General features: G+C 37.6%; 1 protein-coding gene across 1 annotated transcript in view; it reads left to right on the top strand.

Annotated features, from left to right (window-relative positions):
• The window catches only part of INTS7 (integrator complex subunit 7), an 85,657-nt gene that overhangs the window by 2,877 nt on the left and 70,695 nt on the right, over positions 1-12,085 (top strand). Inside the window, exons 2-3 of the mRNA XM_077763178.1 lie at positions 9,046-9,175; positions 9,989-10,135. Of these exons, the coding sequence (XP_077619304.1) occupies positions 9,046-9,175; positions 9,989-10,135 (277 nt within the window). The remainder of the gene's footprint in view (positions 1-9,045; positions 9,176-9,988; positions 10,136-12,085) is intronic.

The raw sequence follows: 12,085 nt of genomic DNA, 5'->3' as shown, positions 1-12,085 counted from the left end.
CCCATGAACCTTGAGATCATGACTTGAACAGAAGTCTGACACTTAACAGAGCCGCCCAGGCACCCCTGGTTTGTTATTTTATGTAGGATAGTCAGAGAAAGGCCTTACTGGTCAAATAGAGGAACAGCAAATGCAAAGACCCTGAGGTCTGAGCCTGTTTTGCATGTTCTTTCTGAAGCAGAGTGATAGACATCGAAGATAAAAAGGTTACCAGGAGCCAGTTCATGCAAGGCAATACAAACCATTGAAAAGACTGGTTTTAATTCTGAGTGAGATGGGAAACCATGGGGAACTTTCAGCACAGGTGTGGCATATCTGACTTAACAGAAGGATCTATCTGACTGCTGTGTTGAGAGTACATTGAAGTGGGAGGGCCAGGGATGGAAGTGAGCAAACTAGTGAGGAGGCAATGGTAACAAACCAGGGGAACAAAAAATAGTAGCTTGGGCCACTGTGGTTTCAGTGAAGATGTGTGAAGTGCTGGGATTCTGGATATATTCTGAAGGTAGAGTCAACAAGATTAGCTAATGAATTTGATGAGAATGTGAGAATTAGTGATCAGGAAAAAAACTTTGAGGTGTTTGGTCAGATCTACTAGAAGTATGTATTGCCGTTTACTGAGTGGATGAACGTGAAATCAGTTTGGGACTGCTAAACTTGAGACATCTCTTAGTCATCCAAATGGAGATGTTGCATAGGCAGCTAGATGTACACATGTGACACTTGAACTCCATTATAAAGAAATATCTGTGGCACTAGTGTCCTTAGGTGCACACTTGGGAAATGTCATTTATAACTTCTTGCCCTTTGTTCTTAGCCTTTTGAGCAAGCATGGCAGTAAGCTATTTGTTTCTGATCTCTCTAGAATAAATGGATGCCATTTTGAAGCTGATACAAGTCCATTCCTTCCAGATGTAGTTAGTAACAGAAAAATTATCAGGTGATAGCCATTCATTCATTCAGCAAATATTTACAGATCGCCTGCATTGTGTTAGTCGCTGTACTTGGACTTTAGGCTATATTATTGAACAGTAGAGCTTTAAGAAGGAAACAGGGCTAGATCATATATGGCCTTGTTAGTCAGGACAAAAAGTTTGGTTTTTATGTCAAGTGCATTGAGAAACACTGCAAGTTTTTAAGTAGAGGACTGTCACAGGATTGGTTTACATTTTTAGAGATCACTCTAGCTGCTTTTGGTCCCTTTTTTAGAGTTTTAAGCTGATAACCATGATGACTGAGCTGTGAGGACTAAGTATATACAGAGTTAAATGTTATAATCAAGTATAACTTATTTATCTGACAAGTTTCAGAACATGGATAATCATTAAGACAGGCATTGTAAGGACATATCATAAATTAATCAGTATAACTTTCTTACTCCTATAACTTCTGCATAGTTTGAACTGACAGAAAGTGTCCTGATGATTTAGGAAAACCTATGCAAGATCTCCTTCACCCTGAGTGAAAAGGAGTCTCCTTTAAATGACATCACTCAGCCTGTCTGATTCCTTGAGGTTGGTTGGCCTTGGAAAGGATACGTGGAAAGAGCAACCAGGAAGGGAGTGGTTCCCTTTCTTACAGCTGGGCTATGGGAAGAGAGGAAATTTAGGAGATGGAGTTGCTACTTGAGGTGTTGGTGAACTTACTGCTACATGAAATTTTGAGGTGTGTTCATTGAAAAATTTAAGTATGAAATAGAAAATTGATACAAATCAGGACAACTATTTATTCTTCCTGATTTTCCCCTTAGATGCTATCACCTCACCTATGTTCCAAAACCTGTGAACTCTCAGAATGTGAAAGAGACCACAGATTGCTATTTCACTATCCATATTGGCATAGATGTGGTTGGTGTGTTATAATAAACAAATGAGACTTTGGATATATCTACATATCTCCTACTGAAGTGAGGCCTCTGCAGCAAAGTCTGTACCAGGTGACTCATTCCATGCCATAACTGATTGATTCAGAAGTGGACATGCAACCCACATTGAGTCAATCAAATTCTCTCTTGAGACTCTGTACCACCAAACCATAGTTAGTCTGACAGTATCAAGAAGTGAACCTATAAGAAGGTCATGTGGAATTGAGAGTCTCAATATCTCAAATTCTGATTGGTGATCACTTGATGAGTCATGAACTATTCCAAAAACCCAAGGCCCTTCTTCAGTTCTTACTGAAATCCATGGACTCATTTTTAAATATGGGTAAGAGCTTCTATCTTGTAACTTACAAACTGGGTTAAGTATTCCTGAAAGTTAGTATTCATAAAATAAGACTAATTTGTTTATGATTCTAAATCAGTATTCTGGCTGTACAATATTGTATACATCCTATCATGTATAGTTACAGACAATTTATGAAATTTGGATGAAGGGTGTTTTATTATTCGTTATCAGTTGAGCTATCATTTCAGTTGTTTCTAGTCCTGCTTTTAAAATATAATTTACTGAGACTTGGCCATGATCAGTTTATTAAACTGTGGGTTATTAAGTTATCTTATAATGTCTGGCGCATACTTAGGATGGTATTTCTTCTCCTCCACCGCCATTTTTAATGAATACACTTTAAGATACATATGTGTTATGGTTCCATTTTGAATCATCCTCACCCCTCAGCTAAAGCAAATGTATATACCAGACTCTCTTATAACATGCTTGTATGGTGAAGTGTATCAGCATTGTTGTTTGCAGTGGTTATTAGTCATGTATTTGGTCACAGTGTCTTGGGATCGCTCCTCCCGTGCTTCAGGAAAGACCCACACCATGAGTCCTGTCTCACCAGAGTGGAAGCAAAAACTGACTTTCTAGTTTCTTTTGCAGGAGTGCAGGATGTGAACTTGGCTCTGCCAATCAAACAGACCTCCTCTGGGCTCTGTGATACAGGGGGTTAGCAGTGCAAGAAGGCATAGTTGAAGGGCACACTCACAATTCCGTGCCCTGGCAGCGATAGTGGCTGCGGTGTTAGCCGACAGTAATAGCGGCAATGGCTACGGCATTCCTGGATGACAGCAGAGCTAATAGTAGCATCCCATGTTTCCCAGCAACAGGACTTCTCATCTAATCAGTCTAGCAGTGTGGTATTAGGTGTTCTTAGATCTTTAGCCTTGAAACTGTTTATTAGATTTTTAATAAACTCATGTTCTGCATAATCAGCCAGTTAGCCTGTGTGGCTTGAAGCTAAGAACTCTGATTGATACTGGAAATGTACGTTGTTTTGAAAACTTAACATAATGTACATAACAACCACCAGGTTTACTATAATTTATGTTATTCTTCCTCAGTTCCCTAGAATTTGTCATCCCTCAGAATTACAGCACTCTAAAATCTTAATCAAATAATCCCTTTTTAAATCTTAACCTCTATTCTCTGGTCTGGAGCCAGATTGCCAGGATTTGAATCCCACATCTGCCTTTATTAGCTGTTGTTTCTTGGGAAAGTTGCTTAACCAGACTTTGCCTGTGTCATCTTTAAAATGGGGATAATAGGTGGCTCAGTCAGTTGAGTGTCCCACTCTTGGTTTCAGCTCAGGTCGTTATCCCACAGTTTGTGAGTTTGAGTCCCATATCGGGCTCTGCGCTAACAGTATAGAGCCTGCTTGGGATTCTCTCTCTCTCTCTCTCTCTCTCTGTCTCTCTCCCTCTCCTTCCTCTCCTGTACTCACTCTCTCTTTCTCTCTCAAAATAAATAAACTTAAAAAAATAAAATGGGGATAGTAATAGTAACTAACTTCTATGACTATAGTGAGGGTTTAGTACATTTAAAGTGCTTAGTAGAGTGGCACAGAATAAGCACTTAATATGCACCACCACCGTCATCATCATAACTGCTATATTGACCTTTCTTTATTTTCATTCAGACCTCACCAGTCTACTTTCCCTTACCCATCAGACTCTTCTGTTTTCTTTATCCAGCTTAGATTTCATGGTGCCTCATTTTATTAACTTTATTAGCTTTCTTACTTTAAATTCTTATCCAAAATTCTCTTCTAGTTATTTGAGCCCAAAGGCAACCAAAAATTGCTAGAGAAAGTCCTACAGTAGAGTGTGTGGTTGTAGTCACAAATGATATCAAACCCAAACTGCCCTTGAACACAGACCTGCAATACTACAGTGTTTATATAGTCAAGACTCCCACCTTCTTTAATGACATTGCAGATCTTTAAAATTTTCAAAACCGGAAATTCTGGGGTTTTTTTTTTTTTTTTTGGGGAAAACTCATTTCATTTTAAAATTTGACTATGAATTCAAAACCTTTAAAAAACTTTGTTATCTGTCAGGTGAAATTTGTCTGAGGGCCAGATTCAGAAACCTACTAGTTTTTTAATTGCAGTATAGACAGGCCGGTCAAGTAAGACGCAAGTAGTGGAGGATAGCTTGAGGATCCAAATTCCTACCCTCTCAAAGTAGCTTTCGGCTCAGGTCATGATCTCATGATTCATGAGATCCAGCCCCTTGTCAGGCTCTGCGCTGACAGTGTGGAGCCTGCTTGAGATTCTCTCTCTCCCTCTCTGCCCCTTCCCCACTTGTGCGTGTTCTCTCTCTTTCTTTCAAAAATGAACATTTAAAAAATAAAAAAGGAGAGCTCTGTTTCTTTGGTGGGAGAATACAAAGAAAGATGTAGAAACAGCAATCACATCCCTACACCTTAATGTCTGGTTTTATAGTGACATTCTCACCATTACTGGTCTTATGATCAGGGCATACTTCCTCAGGTTGGTTGTAGCTAGCAACAGAGATGAAGTGAACAGTCCTTAGAACACGATCTGTTTGTGCTGCGTGCCTATATTCAGGTGCTTGGCTTATTCTGAAATTGAAATTGGCCCAGAGCAAGCCATGGGTACCCTAGCCCCAGCATAGGATTGTTGCCAAATCCTACATCTTCAGGCATTTCTCTCTTCCCTTGAACCTTAGCTTCTGTCCCTCAGAGCCAACCTCACTTCTTGTTTCCTTTTTCCTAAAGCTCTTACATCAGAAAATAAGCAAGAAATGTACTGTTCTTTAACTTATTTATTTTGATTGGCTCTGTTACAGGAATGAGGGTCTATTTTATCTTAAGGAAATAAAATTTGACAATATTAGAGAAATCGAAACATTTCTGTGGCCAAATTCAAAATTATCTTTGGTACATTTTAAATCACCGTGTTTAAACAAGTCAGTGTAATCTGTAGTTCTGCTTTTTAAGAGAATGTAAAACAGATCATATTCTGTCAGGAAGCTTCCTCTACATGGGCTGTCTCCTACTTTACGTTTTTCATCCCAATCAGGGTTCAATTCATCACAAACAGAACTTTACCTCCTTTTGCGTCACTCAACTACTGGCAGGGAGAAGAGGAGGAAAAAAGGCCAATGACAGTGTATCATCCCGACAGATTCCCCCCTCACACACACACATGCACAAACACATCTGTTACTTCTCTCATCTCCATCCTCACACTTGCCTTTCCTCTTTCCCTTCCTTTTGTCCTTACTGCCCTGTGTGTGTCCCTGGACCCCTTTGCCAAGTCAGGCCTTTAGAAAAGCTTTTAAGTCTCAATGAGCCACTGCCAGATGCCTGGAACATTTCCATAGGCAAGGTGTGTTTGTTGGGAGAAGAGTCCTAGAGCTTTAGTAGCAGTTCTGTGCATGGAGGTGGGGGGTAGGGGAAGAGGGGAGCAGGCAAAGAAGGGATATGTTCTAAATATCTCAATTAGAAACGTGAATTAATTTTTCCATAGGAACTTTTATTATAAGTGGTTATTGGATTCTGGAATGTGACAAGTGCTGATAGTGCTTTTTATTTTCCTACGAGGAAGTATATTTCAAGTACCAAATAACCAACATGAGTGCATTTATAGAACTCACACCATTAATAAGTTGTAGAAATTGCTTGTGCAGATTTACTCTGATTGTCTTTTGTATTGAAACACAGTCACCCAGTAAAGAGTCCTCAGATGAGTACTTCCTTTGTCATTTTCTAACAGTGAGCAGACTTTACTGAACAGAGAGAGTGTTGTGCACCTATTTTTGTACAAATACAGATATATATAATTAGCATTTTGCAAATGCTAAAATACTAAAAGAAATATTTGAAACTGATTATATTAATATATCAATATATTCATTCTAAATATATTTTAGGGATTGAATATTAACTTTTTTATTCTTTTTTTAATTAAAAAATCAGATTAATTGAGGTGAATTAAAATTCACCAAATGTATGCAGTCATGAAACCACTACCACAGTCAGGACCTAGAGTGTTTCCGGGATACCAGGGTCGCACAGTTGGTTGAGTGTTCAACTCTTGATTTTGGCTCAGGTTGTGGTCTCATGGTTCGTAAGCCCGGGCCTCACATCAGGCCTGCACTGACAGCACATGACATGCGTGGGATTGTCTCTCTCCCCCTCTCCCGTTCAAGCTCACTCTGTTCTCTCTCTCTCAAAATAAATAAACTTAAAAAAACAAGACATAGGACATTTCCTTAACCCCCAAAACTTTCCCTGTACCCCTTTGCAGTCAGTGTCCTCTCTCAAGCCCCTGATAACCACTGATCTGTTCTCTGTCCCAAAGTTTTGCCTTTTTTTTAAAGTCATATAAAATGGTCATATAGTTTATAGTCTTTTTTAGGTCTGACTTCTTTTACTTAGCATAGTGATTTTGAGATCTACCCATGTTGTTGCATGAAGCAGCATTTGTTTCCTTTTTATTGCCAACTGGTAGTCTCTTGTATGGATAGACCACCACCAGCTGATGGACATTTGGATTTTTTCCAATTGGGGGCCATTATGAATAAAGCTACCATGAACACTTGAATACAGATTTTTTTTCTATGGACAGATGTTCTCAATGCACTTGGATAAATATTTCGAAGTAGGATTGCTGTGTGTACAGGAGGTGAATGAGCACCTTTGTAAGAAACAACCCAACTGTTTTCCAAGGAGTTATATAGTTTTGTATTCCCACCAGCAATATTTGAGAGTTCCAGTTGCTCCATATCCTCATTAGCACTTGGTATTTTCTGTCTTAACATATTTTTTGCCGTTCTAGTGGTATGTAGTGGTATCTTAATGCGATTTTTAATTTACATTTCACTGATGACCATCTGTTAACTTGCATGTATTTGCCATTCATATTTCTTCTTTAATGAAATTTCCCTTCAGATCTTGCCCATTTAAAAAATCGGGTTATCATGTAACTGAGGTGTAAGAAGTATGGATGATGTCTGTGGAGTGACCCAAGAGGGTGGAGACTGGAGACATGGGTGCTGTAAGAATTCACCCAAGGCACAACAAGGGAGATAGAAGTGTATTGAATACACTGCAAGGGAGCATTGGGCAGGATAGCAAAAGAGAGACAAGTGAGGAGACAGTGTTGGGGACTGGATTTAAAGGTGGTGGGGGGAGCAAAAAGTCATGGAAACATACGGAATTTTCCTTTATGGTACCTGTTCCTGGTCGTAAGTAGCCCACTGGTCAGGTAGGGCTTATGGAGATTTTGAGGTGGGTCATCCCATTTGGATTCAGCCCAGTAGTCACTGTGGACCCATTTATGTTACTCAGGTTTCTGTTGGTCAAGACTGTTGCCTAAAAGCAGCCTCTACATTGTCCTTTATCAAATACATGTTCTCTAAATATTTTCTTCTGGTATATGGCTTCTCTTTTCATTTTCTTAACAGTATCTTTTGAAGAGAAGGGTTTTTTTTTTTAATTTTTAAATGTTTATTTGTTTTTGAGAAAGAGAGAGAGAACGAGAAAGAGCGCACAAGTAGGGGAGGTACAGTGAGAGAGAGGGAGACACAGCATCTGAAGCAGGTTCCAGGCTCCCAGGTGTCAGCTCAGAGCCCTATGTGGAGCTTTAACCCATCAACCAGGTGATCATGACCTGAGCCAAAGTCAGATGCTTAACCAACTGAGCCACCCAGGTGCCCCAAAGAGCAGAAGTTTTTATTTTGATGGAGTTTATCACTTTTTTACTTTTATGGTTTATGCTTTTTGTGTTGTATCTAAGAAGTCTTTGCTTAACCCAAGCTCATGAAAATTTCCTCTGTGTTTTCCCAATATGGTTTATAATTTTAACTCTTACATTTAGGTCTGTGGTTCATTTTTGAGTTAATTCTTGTGTATGGTGTAAATTAAGGATTGAGGTTTTATTTGTTTATTTATGCTTGTGGATATTCAGTTGTTCCAGGACAATTTGTTAAAAAGAGTATCCTTTCAACATTGAACTATCTTGGCCCCTTTGTTAGATCATTGCTTTGAGACCTTTCTTCTTCACTAATATAAAGCTTTTAAAGTTATGTTTCTTAAAAAACTGTATTAGCTGCCTCCCTTAAATTGTTCTTTCTTTTTCATTCAGTTCAAGATATTTTTTCTTTTTCTTTTTTTTATTTTGTTCATTTATTGTTTATTTATTTTGAGAGAGAGAAAGAGAGTGCTTGTGGGTGTACACATGAGTGGGGGAGGGGCAGAGAGAGAGAGAGAGAGAGAGAGAGAATCCCAAGCAGGCTTTGCATTAACAGTGCAGAGCCCAGTGTGGTGCTCAATCCCATGAACCATGAGCTCATGACCTGAGCCAAGATCAAGAGTTGGATGCTTAACTGACTGAGTTAGCCAGGCACCCCAAGATATTTTCTAATTTCCCTTTCACCCATGGCTTATTTATAAGCTGCTTAATTTCCAAATATTTAGGAGTTTTCTAGATATTTTTCTCTTGGCAATTTCTAACTTGATCCATTCTGGTCAGAGAATATAACAAGTATGATTTCAGTCCTTTTAAATTTGTTGAGACTTATTTTATGGCCCCAAATATTCTTAAACGACTCAACCTTAAAAAAATTGTTTCTTCTTCTTCATTATTTTATATGTAAAAGTGACAGTTTACCAAATTACTATTTTGCCTATTATTTATAAAAGATCATGAGTTACAATTGTACCTTACCTAACTGTTGTGAATGTTATTTTACGGTAGAAGTAATTTTACTGTGTAATTCTGTGTTGGCATTTGGTAGTTTTGCCTTGTTATAACCATGGATTTGTAAGCCGTTCTTCTGTTTTTTGCTTTTCTTAGGTCTAAGATCTGGCAAACTTGGTGAACAGTGTGAAGCAGTTGTTCGCTTTCCCAGGCTCTTCCAGAAGTATCCATTCCCGATTCTCATCAATTCTGCATTCCTAAAGTTAGCTGACGTTTTTAGAGTTGGGTAAGTCTTTTTAAAGCTTTGACATTCTAAAGTATTTTGTTCATGTTTCTTTGTTTAATGTTGTAGACTTTATTCTTCTTGCGCTTTAGGACTTCCACATGGTTAGTGACCGTTTTAGTAGATGCACATGGCAGCTTGCAACACTTTTTAGTGTGAAGTGTAATGGCATTTTGAGTAAAAATGAAGTCACAAGTCAGGGGGTACTTATTTCTTTGGGGAACAGGATAAATCAAATTCAGACAATCTTAATGTATTATTGTATGCTTTGGAAGTATCTGTGATTTGCACAGATTCTTTTGAGAAGTTTCTGATTTAATATTTTATAACACAAGCTTACATGTTACTGTGGAGTGCCAGAAACATGGAAGCGCTGGATAAATCCCTGGTTTGTTTTTTTTTTCTCCCCACCAGTCCCTCCTACTTTCCACCATTTTTCATGAACTCAGGTATTTATATACACATGGAGTCAGACTTGAAGGAGAGATGTGTAGAATTAGTTTGTGAGAAGAGGAAGACCATCTGACCTCCTGGCCATGGTTATAATGGGAATGAAGAGATGTAGTTCATCTCTACGGCTTATCTTTCTGAGAAGCCCTCTTGGTATCTTGCAGTAGAACTATAGGCATTGCTAACTGCTCATGCTTAGTATTCAAAACACAGGCTTCAACTCTTTTAGTGATGAGACAAAAAATGGTAAGATTGAAAAACATTACCCTGTTGCCAAAATTTAAAATCATTAATGTTGCTTTGATTCCTAATTAACTATTACTTTCCTAAAGTGGTCTCATTCACCTTCTCTATGCTTCTTCATAGAAACAATTTCCTGAGGCTGTGTGTTCTTAAAGTTACTCAACAGAGTGAGAAGCATTTGGAGAAGATTCTAAATGTGGATGAATTTGTGAAGAGAATTTTCTCTGTGATTCATAGTAACGATCCCGTGGCAAGAGCCATCACACTCCGGTATACTCTGTTGCTAAAATGAATTGCCACAAAATTGTTTGGGTTGTAATTATGTACTCAAGAAAGGCAGTGTGTTTACTTTTTTCATTTTGAATGGTTCGAATTTGTTTTTATAATTAAGACTCCAGGCAGAAATATGGTAACTATCCCAGTCTATAGATGCTTTTCAGTTACCATCTGTGATACTGTTTGGTGTGAATTATTGCCTAACTTGTGTTTGAAACATTTCTTTTCCTAAGTTGGTGTTCTCATCAGGTAAGTGAGATCTAAATCTAGCTTAGCCTCAGCTCATTTTGTGCTCTTATCTTCCTGACTTTGTTCTGTTTCCTGTCAGTGTTTATATTCATCCATGGTTATGTGCTCATTTTTATATATAATAATTTATATTTGAACCCCTGGGAGAATGCCAGATACAACCACTGTTGTTTGTTCTGCCTTTTTTTTCTTTCTCGGCATTTAAATATTTTTTTGTTTAATTTTGTCAGAATTTTATACTGTAAACCTTCTATCCAGCTTCAACCATATTTTCAGGTCTGTTGTCTCTGGAATGAATGTGTACTTTTTAGACTTTTGAAATTGACTTTCCTAAATTATAGGGCTCATTTCTGACTTGCCTTGTTCAGACAGTCATCTTTTTAACCATGAAGTCTAGGACGTCACTTTTTCCATCAGGAACCAGTTCTTCCCTCTTGTTCTAGATTAAGTGCTTTTGTCATTCCTCTGCCTTTTGAGTGATTGAGTTCTGAGCAGGCTGTGATATTTTAAAGTCAGTTAATTGGCTTTATCTCTTAAAAACTTTTAAAAAATATAAAAGATTTTAAGATATTCTTACCTTTTTTTAATGTTTATTTTTGAGAGAGAGAATGAGCACTCACACATAAGCGAGGGAGGGGTAGAGAGAGAGAGAATCCTAAGCCAGCTCCATGCTGCCAGCACAGAGCCCCATGTTGGGCTCAGTCTCACAAACCATGGGATCATGACCTGAGCCGAAATCAAGAGTCAGATGGATGCTTAACCGACTGAGCCACCCAGGCACCCCAAGATATTCTTATCTTTTGATTCAGCAAATTCACTTACAGAAATTGTTTTCTAGAAATCATTTTCAAAAGTTGGTGAATATACGTATACAGATAGTCATAGTATCATTTTTGTAAAAAGTGAAAAATTGGGGAAAAATCATGTGTAGATATGGGAATAGTTAACTTATGGACCACCGTATAACTTTTAAAAATAAAGTAAGTATGTGTTTAACATAGAGATATTAAGTTAAAAAAAATAGCCAAGTGATGTCCATTTTATTAACTCATTTTCATCTGTAATATTAATATATGTGTTTATATATGCTCAGAAAAGAATCTGAAGGTATATATACTGTTAACAGTGATTATTTTTGTCAGAGGTCATTGGGCTATGGATTACAAGAGACTTCTGAGTGGTCTTGTGTGAGTTCTTTTCTTTTTCCTTTCTTTTTTTTTTTTTTCTCTTTTCTTTTCTTTTCTTTTCTTTTCTTCTCTTCTCTTTTCTTCTCTTTTCTTTTCTTTTACAAATAGCTTCTTGTCAAGTTGGTTTCCATATAACACCCAGTGCTCGTGTGTGAGTTATTTTCCATAGGAATAAGGTAATTTTTTTTTATCAGAAGACAAAAAAAGAAAAAATAGAATGTAACCAGTGGGATGATTTTATAGATAATTTAGAGCTAGTTTGAATATCTTGAGAAGAATATAGATTAATATTTGAATATTCCATTCATTTTGCATGCTTGCCCTTTCTAAGTCATGGCAACTAGACTTTGCCACAATTCTTTGAATAACTGTTCGGTATCAGTGAAACCAGAGATTTTTAGAAAGCTTCCAGAAAGAAAGGATTTATTTATTTAGATCACCTTAAAGGAAAAAAAAATGAGATTGAAGTTATATTTTTCAACATTAACACTTGACGCAAAAAATACTA

Source organism: Crocuta crocuta, unplaced genomic scaffold (genome assembly GCF_008692635.1).
Source record: "Crocuta crocuta isolate KB4526 unplaced genomic scaffold, BGI_CrCroc_1.0 scaffold3, whole genome shotgun sequence".
In the NCBI taxonomy this organism is placed as follows: domain Eukaryota; kingdom Metazoa; phylum Chordata; class Mammalia; order Carnivora; family Hyaenidae; genus Crocuta; species Crocuta crocuta.
The sequence above is the reverse complement of the archived record's forward strand: the minus strand, read 5'-3'. Positions and strand labels throughout refer to the sequence as shown.